Source organism: Pseudoliparis swirei, chromosome 13 (genome assembly GCF_029220125.1).
Source record: "Pseudoliparis swirei isolate HS2019 ecotype Mariana Trench chromosome 13, NWPU_hadal_v1, whole genome shotgun sequence".
Classification (NCBI taxonomy): Eukaryota; Metazoa; Chordata; class Actinopteri; order Perciformes; family Liparidae; genus Pseudoliparis; species Pseudoliparis swirei.
This window is the reverse complement of record NC_079400.1, coordinates 10740568-10750541: the sequence shown is the minus strand read 5'-3', so window position 1 is coordinate 10750541 and position 9974 is coordinate 10740568. Positions and strand designations below refer to the sequence as shown.

Genomic DNA, 9974 nt, shown 5'->3' with positions numbered 1-9974 from the left:
TCTGAACTAACTCAGTAAAAGTGAGCTCAGCATCATTCACTCATCCGTCCGGTCATTTCCACAAAGGTGCTTCTACCAGATCGCTGGCCTCGGCAGAGAAATGTATCGTTAGTGCGTGTGCGAGTGTCTGTGTGTGTGTGTGTGTGTGTGAGTGTGAGAGAGACAATGTCCAAGCATGTTTATTAAAAGCTAATGTTGAGAAGAGTCTGACGCCTCAGATCTCCCTGATGAACGGCAGCTTTCCGACATGCAGAGCCCCCTGAACTCGCCGGCGTTTGCCGGCCTCTCGTGACCTTTGCACTTTGGAGCGTTTTGCTAAAATCGCCGTGTACGACACTTTTGTAGCAAGAAAAAAAACAACGACACGATACCTGAAACCGCCGGAAACCGCACGACAAGACTCGTCACAAAACAGCAGCAACCGGTGGTTACACGGGCAGCGCTGACTGGGGGGGCTCAGAGGGTCCGAGAGAGAGAGAGACCCTTTCCGTATAAGTGCTCCCCGATTTTAACAGGCGCCTGCGCTCATTTTGCATCCCCACCTATAGAAGCATCGCACGCTGGCGTCACTGGTCGTTCCACATTTCGACTCTCCGCTGTTCCGGTTGCGTAATATCTATAAGGAGGGGAATGCCCGATGTGTGCATGGGAGGAATGGGGGGGGGGGGGGGGCTGGTTGCCACGGCAATCAGATCTTGCTGTTCTCCAGGTGGGAGTCGATGTGCTTGATGAGGGCGTCGTCGGGGTAACCCATGGGGAATATCAGCTGGCAGAGAGGGCAGCTGCGCATGTCGCTCTCCTCCGTCTCCATCCAGAGCTGCAAACACACACACACACACACACACACTATTATTACACAGATGTCGCAGGATGCATCACATGCACAAACTTCACTGGATAGAGTGAGTCATCGTGTGGGAGGCGACACGATCTCATTACTACTCGATCGTCACTTCAGACTTCTGAAGCACATCGTAGTAAAACTTCAGGTGGAAACTCGTCTTCATCACAGATTCATCGCTCAGTGCAGAGAGAAGACTAATTGAGAGTTTCACGCCAGCGCTCCAATATGAGAGGTATAAGTGTTTTAAGTGTCATTAGTCAGAGGCCTCAAATAAAAGATTTTTTCTAACCTAACCTTCATTACAATGAGGTAAAAATCCCGGTTTGGGTTAAATTAAGTACTTTTTAAAGGTTAGTGAACCGTCATTAATATAGATTGAAAGAATCCAACTCAGTTGGGAGGAAATGGGGAACTGGCCTCTCTCCGGCGGACAGCAGTCATAAGTCCTTAAAGAATCAATACGTATTCTACTCCTCAGTCACCAGCTACGTTTGACTCTCCTCTCTTCTCTCCGACAGCGAGTTGGAAAACTCCGCTATTTCATCTTGGAGTAAGAAATCTCATATTTTATGCCCCCAATGTGTCAGTTTTTCCCCGTAGTTTCAGAAATGGTATCAAATACATGTAGGGCAGTTAGAAATGAGCCTCTGTCAGGCGTTTTCTGAAAACAAAATGATGCTGCATTTTCCTCGCTAAGCTTTTTTATAAAACCTGAAAGCAAAAAGGAAACGTCCGACATCGTCTCTGAGGAGGTTCCTCTCAGGCCGTTTCATTTTCATGATGTCATCAGCAATTTGATTTACAGAGAACAGGTGATCCATTCATCCTGCGCTGATTCGTTCTGGTTTCGGTCTGAAGCGAACCCTGATTTGAAGATGCTGTGCACAATAAATAGTTTTGACCCGCTCACATAAAAAAGAAAAAGAATATTAATATATATATATATATATAATATATATATATATATTATTAGTTCTTTTCTGTGAACCAGCTAAATAATTATAGTTGTGACAAAGTGACACTTAATTAATAAATTTTTTTTTTTAAAGTTTCCCTCCTGCAACTCAGACGCACTCACACACGATGTCATGGTTTCCTGTCCCACTGGGTCTGAACTCACGTTGATCGAAGGCCAGGACTGGGCGTGCTCCGCCGACAAGTAGCCCGGCTGCGGGTGGCAGCTGAGGGTGTTGGACCTCTGAGGGATGGGGAACGCCGAGCAGGACGCCGGGCCTCTCATGGCGCCGCCGGGCACCGTGGCGGAGAGCACGCCCAGCGTCCGCGGGGGGCTGATGGGATGCGGGCAGGCCCACTCCTCCTCATCTTCGGAGGACTGCGGGGGCCGGGGGGCCGGCGTGGAAGGTGGAGGGGGCTCGAAATGCAGGTGGGCCACCTCCGACAGCGGGAACGGCATCTCTCTTGAGTGGCGCACGGAGCTGTCGTCTCCTCCTCCGGGGCCCGCTTTGTGGTGGGACGGGGAGCCGCGGTGCTGCGGTCCCCCGCGAGGAGAGCCCCCGTGTTGGGGCTGCTGTTTGGCGTAGCCGTCGTTGTAGGGCCGAGGCTTGGGAAGGGTGGCGACGGGGTCCAGGGAGAAGCGGGGGGGGCAGTGGTAAGCGGAGGGGTCGGCCACCTCGGAGTAGCTGCGGCGGCCCTGGAAGCTGGCCCTCAGGTGCTGGATGGGTGGGCGGCAGGAGTAAGAGGCCGGCCCGTCGTTGACGTCCAGCAAGGGGGAGCGGCGGTGGATGTCCGGGGAGAGGCGCTGCAGCACCGGGGAGCGTCTCTGCTGGATGGGGGAGTGCTGCGACGGGGGCGGGACCGGCGAGTGGCGCTGAGGTACCGGAGAGTGGCGCTGGTGGTGGATGGGAGAGTGACGCTGGACTGAGGGAAGAGAGAGAAAGAAAGACCACTGAATATAAACATGGATATAGACGGAAGTTGTGGATTTTCTATATTAGCTTTTATTATTTTTCATATAATATTTGTAGTTTACGGTGTTGTGGGTCCTCTTGTGTTTTTTTTGTTTTGTTTGTTTCTTTTTCATATTATTTACCTTCGTTATATGTCTCGATGCTGCCTGAGATCTTGGAAAATAAAAGTTTTAAGAAACAGAAAAAGCAGTTTGGCAACCTGTTTCCACACTAAATGGCCAATAGTATGTGGACACCTGCATGTGGAGCAGATATAGTATATTTGTGTACTTTTGGTCTGCGGCTGTTCATCGTGGTTTGGGTCAGACTCGTTACTTCCAATGAAGTGAAATGCTGCAGCATGCGATGCTCTTTTAGAAGCACAGTTGCTCAGTTTGATGTGCTGCTGGTCAGTGAGTCAGCCCCCCCCCCCCCCCCCCATCGCCACCACTTCCTATATCAAAGAGGAAACTTTGTTTATTGCCGGTCGGTCGAGGTGTGAAAAGGGGCGGAGGTGTTTGCGCTCTGAAAACCTCCGAATGAAACAGTGGAACGGGACTCTCCAGCTCTCTCTTGCAGTGTGACACGTTCAGGGCTCCACAACAATTCCCTCTTCCCTCTGATTATTTCAACGGTTCACAAGAAAATATTTGTCTTGTTATCGGGAAAAAAAATAGACCAGAGGCCAATCACAGATAACGAGGCCGGAGCTGCACCGTTGAGAGACATTAGATATGCGAGTGACTGCGTGTGCAGGAAACAACAAATCACAAGCAGAAGTTATGTGTTCTGTCATTAGCAGCAGAGGTAAGAATGCAGAGACCTACAGGGATGTATTCATGGTGTTTTTTTTATTACATTACATTACATTTGATAAAGTACCAGCATCAATAAGTTAAATTTACAACAATATGATGTGTAGATTTTGTTGGACTGAATGTAACTTAACAGTAAGAACATATTTTTATTGTTTATTTATTGTTCTAATAATATCTCTAACGTAAACATTTGTTTAACTGATGAGAATAAATTAAATAAGTAATAAAGTCTGTTAACTCAACACACCGCGCGCACCCTGACGCAGCACATCGGGGACATCAGGGGCCATGTTGGGCGAACTCTTTTCTTTGTCGGGTGAAGTTTCTCCTCCCGGAATGGAGCGTGTGTGAAGCTCTGCACCTACCTGCACACTCCACCAGCTGACCCCCACCTGCACTCTGCCCTCATCAGGGCCTGACTTCCAGGCAACACACCTCTACCCAGGCCATCAGACACACACACTCTACTGCTATCAGCCCTGTGGCAGACACCTACCAGCACACATCCTGTCAGGCCTGTGACACCAGACCACACACACCCACCCCTGAGACCTGTGCTCTACTTTACTCCTCTACCATCAGGAAGAAGCCAGACACACCTGCATCAGGGCCTGTAGCTGTGACACAGACACCTACCCACACACAGGGGCCTGTGCCCTAGACACACTCTACACCATCCATCAGGTGAAGGTGAACAAGACACTACCTGCACCAGGGCCAGTGAAGTAGACACACTCTACTACCCACACCAGGTGCGGCTCTTCAGCATCGCAGCACTGCCTTCAGCCCCAGAAGAGAGACACTGAAATCTTTAACTCAGCCTGAATACATCTATTTGCTCTCATTTATAAAGTATTTTACATGTATATATTTATTTATTTTTATTTTATATCTTTTATTTTGCACAATTTCTCAGTGCAGGAAGAGACAAAAAGCCAACTAGGCTTATTTGAAGCCTCCACCTATTTAATATTTAACATTTTACAAAATTACAAACATAAAATGAAAGATGCATAAGATAGACAACAAAAGAAAAATAATCTAATTATTTCGAGTCTATATAAATGCATAAAGAAAGTTATAATTTGACAAACGTATATCTTTGACATGTCTGGGTGGTGCAAGGTGATGGTGTCATGGAACTGGACAGGAACGTTCATTTAGCGTTCTCGTTATTTACAGACGGTACCGGCATCATTTGGGTCCCAAAAGTTCGTCAGTTTTTTAAAATAGAATCCCAGAATAAAAGGTTTAAACTGGATTTAACTATCAATAGTAGATATAATGTAATTAACTGGACTTGGACAGCGACAATAAATCAATAATATATCAGTATAATTCTCATTTAACGTGGCATTTTTCTTCTACTTTTAATAACCTTGCATGTTTTCTCTTTGAACGCAGGATTTACTTGTGATTAAAACTTTTACTGGAGTACAGTAACAAAGTCCTGAGGCACCGGGATGCTCGTGATTCCCACCGTATTCTCCCGGCTAACCTGGACTAGAATGCTCCTGCGACGCTTTCCTCAGGATCTCCGTCTGCTTGCAGCTGAGTGCTTGGAGGCGTCCCAGCTCCTCCGTCAGCTCCGTGTAGGCCAGAGCCAAGTTCACCCTGGAGGGAGGCATGGAGGCAATTATGTCATCATCATAATAATAGTTCATTATGGAATATCACAACGTCGCTGGAATGCTAATGACAAAAATGTCTAAGTCCATCAGAGGGGATGAGACTGATCTCTGCGGCGTCGACACCGTCTCACTAATTGAGAGGCTTATCGGCTTATATATTTTTAGATTGCGTGTCACATCATTTTGAAGTGCATACAACAACAAATCACACGGGTTCTCTTCGCAAAGATGTGTGTCACGAGTCTCTCAGAGGCGGCGCTGACGGAGCAAATCTATTTCCAGAACCGTAAACAAGGACTCTCAGACACCATCACCATGGCAACGGGCTGACTTTGACTCATTAGCTCCAAACGGATCTGACATGCGACGCACGAGCAGGTGTGAGCAACGATGTCTCTGTTAGGCATCTTAAGAGGCCGATATTAACTGTGTGTGTGTGTGTGTGTGTGTAGTTAAAAGCATCAAAGGAGCAGCCACAGTCGTCTCATCTGATAACGCACAGCTTATCTCAAATGTCTAACCAATTTTTGCCTTGACCTGAAACTCCCTCACTGCGGTGGATCGTTGACTGAAACCTTGAAATCTAACGTGAAATCCATTAAGATAATCACTTCCTCCCTTGTGTCGAGACCGGCGCCTTTAAAGGTTTATTATTAGTTTCACGACTTGCAGTAAGAAAATAGAGCCCAGAATAAACTTCCACCGAATATTTGTAACTCTGACACTCGCATTTAAATCCAGGATACAAACTTTTATACTCTGCATAACTTTTGTTTTGCATGTTCAGCAAAACTTTTTAAAACTCTGCATGGACCAACTGGCTTTTTATATATTTGTCTAATTTTTGTCTAAAAGTTGCATTTAAACCTTTTATGAGGTTAATTTATTACTTTAAACCAATTACTGAAGCACTTTGTGTGTGTGTGTGTGTGTGTGTGTGTCATAATTTGACTCTTCCCTCCACATGGTGGCAGATACACTTCTGAGTCGAGTAGGAAAAGATGTGAACTTCCACTGAAGAGAAAAAACACTTATCGTGTCTTCACAGAAAAAAAACCACGCTGTGAAATTAAAAGTACATACAGTATGTTCCCCACACACCCGCGCACTAACTTAATTAAGTCTTCTGCCCACCGTGTGTGTGTGTGTGTCTGTCTGTGTGTGTTAAGCCTGTTAGTCGAGGAACCCTGCATATTGTCTTGTATTAATAACAGCAGCTAATCTTATCCTGCAGCTCTGAGAGGCGAGATGGCTGCGCGGCCTCCTCACTCAGGTCAGACTCACCACGCGCTGGCAAACGTTCACCACCCCGATAAAAGTTCAAATAAAGTCAGGGACCCCGTTTTAGGAAAAGCTCACAAGCTGGAAATAACTCATAACTTCCACGGGTTAGTTGGCTTCTTGCGAGCGGCCCACCTGGTTTTCCACTGACTCAACTCTGACTCAGACAGAGTGGGGTCTCAAACCCCCGCCCCCCCGCCACCTCAGAACCAACAACATCCCTCCTCTTGTGGTCAACGTAGCTGGAACATGGTGCTCTGACATTGATATGATTCAAGGTCGTCCGGAGTCTCCTGCAAACCTTTCAACGCCTTCAGAAAACAGCAATCAGAAGGTTACTTACGGGCAACTTGCATGAAGTAGAACATCGATATCGCCCAAAAGGACTTCTCTCAGGTGAACCTCGCCTCCGGCTTCTGCCCCTGTGCTTCTTCCTCCTCTCATCCCACGGCGTGGACTGGTTTAGATTCATGCCGCTCGTCCGTTTCACACTTTTATGTCTCACTTTTCAAATGATGCTGGTAGTGTTTTACCAAACTGTCTCTGGTGTGACACCTCTCACTCTCTCACCCTCTCACCCTCTCACTCAACACCTGCACGCCATCAGGTTTGTTTCGGTGTCTAAAAATACGTTTACATCTGTTCTTTTGCTGATGTGTGTTTTTAACTGCGTGGACATACTGTGCTGTACATGTACAGAACATGTACAGTACAGCGCGTGGGAGGAGCCTGCTGATCGCAGATGCAGCATTGATGGAACAAATCAGATACAAGGGTTCATGTGTGCATGTGTGTGTGTGCGTGTGTGTGGGTGCATGTGTGCGTGTTTGTGTGTGTAGGAGATGAAGTGAAGGAATCTGACCTCTGATCCCATCAGACGCTTCAAGAAAGCGCCGTCGCTGCAGCTGCCTGCGAGATGGCAGAAGAATAAAATAAACCTTCTTTTTCAGCACTTTCTGCGGCACATTGAGGACGCGGCCTCGAGGGTGGAACCAGGACCTGAATACACGTCGATGTGGCAAATAAACGCTCAGAAACCTCTGACTGAGGGTTGTGTTTATTTGGAAGCGAGATGATGGTGGTGGTGGTGGTGGAGTCTCGCTGCGTGCCTCTTAAAGGGCCAGGTGTTGAACCGGAGGGGGCTCTTCACACTCGCGTGAGGCACTTTCAGCCGAGCACAGAGGTGTCAAACCGTCCTCACGCCATGTCACAGAGCACCCGGCAGTCAATCACCCGGGCCTCGCTAGCTGGGAACTAAGAAGTTTTTTTGGGATGTACAAACTTTTTTTTATTTATTTCCAACAAAATAGAGGCAGAGACTTAAAATCACCGTGTTGTGATTTTTTTGGAAATAGTCTCGCGTTCTGAAAGCTGAAGAGGGATTAGTCAGTCGCTCTGTGTACTGAAGTAAAGTGTGTGTGGGGGAGGGGGGGGGGGTTGCAGTGTGGCTTGTGGTTGCTGAGGGCATCCCGTTCATGTGATACTAGTTCTGAGTCAGACACGCGAAACAAGAGTTAAATGTGACTGACGAAAAAAACATGACAAGAAGCGGAGAAGTTTCAAAAGTATCTGAGAAACTAATTTAATCACGAAATCATTAGTTTGATAAAACGCCAAATCCCCCCCCCCCCCACAGATGCCTTTAAAGGAATACCCCCCCCCCCCCAAATGAGCATTCACATATCAAATACTCTGCCTTTCCGTGAATCCTTGAATTTTAGTTTTTGCCTCCATGTTTAACAGAGAATGAAAAAAATAAGTAAGATGGCTATATAAAAATGATCAAAAAATGGTATTAAAATGATATATAAACGATATAAAAACGATATGAAGCGATATAAAACATGCCATTACTGCTTCACAAACAGATTTATTATGCTTTAAGTTGTACATATACTAATTCACAGTGGAGGCATGTGAGAGCAACAAAGAGAGGTGTAGGATATGATATGAACTGATATAAATGCTAATGTTGTTGGTGAAGTGCTCCTCTGAAACGCAGCTGATTATTGGGGCAAAGGTGAGGCTTCATGTGCATCAATATGTGCAGTTTACACTAAATGGAGCCCAATTACAAGAAAAGGCAGCCGGAAGCGGAGCAGAGCCCTGTAGGTGTGCAGTGGGAGTTACGTGATAAAACCAGAAGGTGACGGGGGTCTGGAGGAAAGCAGTCGGCTTCCACCGCACGCCGAGCACCAACCTCTCCTCGCTGCCACGGCGCTTCCTTTCAGTTCGCCTCCCCATCGAAACACGTCTGGGGTTTCACTGCGTGGGAGTCACCTGGCCGACCCGCGGCGGCCCTCGTGTCTTCGTCGTACCTGTTGCACCTCGTACAGCCCACGCAACACGGGGCCCTTATGTGTTTGTTCTTACATAAAGGCGTTAACACGAGCTACTTTCTTTCATTTCTCAGAGTAGAAACAAATCGAATGCCCACTGCTGCTCTCTCCGTGGGGGTTTCAGGCGTGAGAGATGAGGAAGTGGACGGGAAGACGTTGTGCGCTGCGCCTACACTGCCCCCTACTGGTCAGACTGATCCACCCTGAGCCGATGTTGCGTAATAGACGATGGTGTCGCGGTTAATGCCTGATCGAAGTCTCGTCTTGCTTCTCATGGGACCTCTGCAGGTCATCACAGATATCACATTAAGATACAGAGGATTTTGCCACGCCTCCGTTTACCAACCGATATCTCTCACATTCCTGACACCTTTCCTTCCATTGCTCCTGGTTTCATTTCATCCTCCCATCCCTCACTCCCTCCCTTCGCCCAGAGATCGGCGGTGGTCACTTACTGCTCATCTCCCACCTTCTTTATCCACTCCACATCACACTGCTTGCACGGAGAAGTAATTTCCTGCTGAAGTAGAGCGTGAAATTAGATTAGCATGCAGGTGGTGGTAGAGTATTGGACAAAATGTGACAGCAGGAGCAAATCGAGGCAACATGTCGAAAAGTAACATCGTCAGAAATATAGTGGACGGGACTAAAAACAGGTCCTAGTTGTTGATTAATATGATTTAGTGTCATTATTGTGTGGATGTGCAACTGTCCCCCTCTCAAGGGTTTTAGGTGTGGAGGTGAGGTCATCGATGAAGCAAAAATGTGTGAGCAATGTTGCTCCAACAAAGGTCTCTTCTGTAAATACATACCCACCGTCGGAGGCTGGTTAGCTTAGCTTAGCACAAAGACCGGAAACGGCTAGCCTCGCTTTGTAGCAAGGAAACAAAACCCACCAATCAGAAGCAAGCGGCTACTGACGGTTCTGATGGGTGAAACCAATGTTGAAGCATCTTGATCCTGCATTCTCTCTTATGACCACCAGGTGGCGACTCCTCTGGTTGTATAGAAGTCTATACTTCATGTGTTAAAGCTGCATTATCTCTCCTGACCACCAGAAGGCGACTCCTTTGGTTGTATAGAAGTATTTGCTTCATGTGTTAAAGTTGCATTCTCTCTTATGACCACCAGGTGGCGACTCCTCTGGTTGTATA

At 47.2% G+C, this 9974-nt stretch overlaps 1 protein-coding gene across 1 annotated transcript in view; it reads right to left on the bottom strand.

Annotated features, from left to right (window-relative positions):
- Nucleotides 1-678: 678 nt before the first annotated feature.
- Nucleotides 679-9974, bottom strand: part of tbkbp1 (TBK1 binding protein 1) — a 26290-nt gene continuing 16994 nt past the window's right edge. Inside the window, exons 6-9 of the mRNA XM_056430096.1 lie at nucleotides 9276-9337; nucleotides 5068-5183; nucleotides 1965-2722; nucleotides 679-817 (exon numbers count right to left, since the gene is read on the bottom strand). Of these exons, the coding sequence (XP_056286071.1) occupies nucleotides 689-817; nucleotides 1965-2722; nucleotides 5068-5183; nucleotides 9276-9337 (1065 nt within the window). The 3' untranslated portion in view covers nucleotides 679-688. The remainder of the gene's footprint in view (nucleotides 818-1964; nucleotides 2723-5067; nucleotides 5184-9275; nucleotides 9338-9974) is intronic.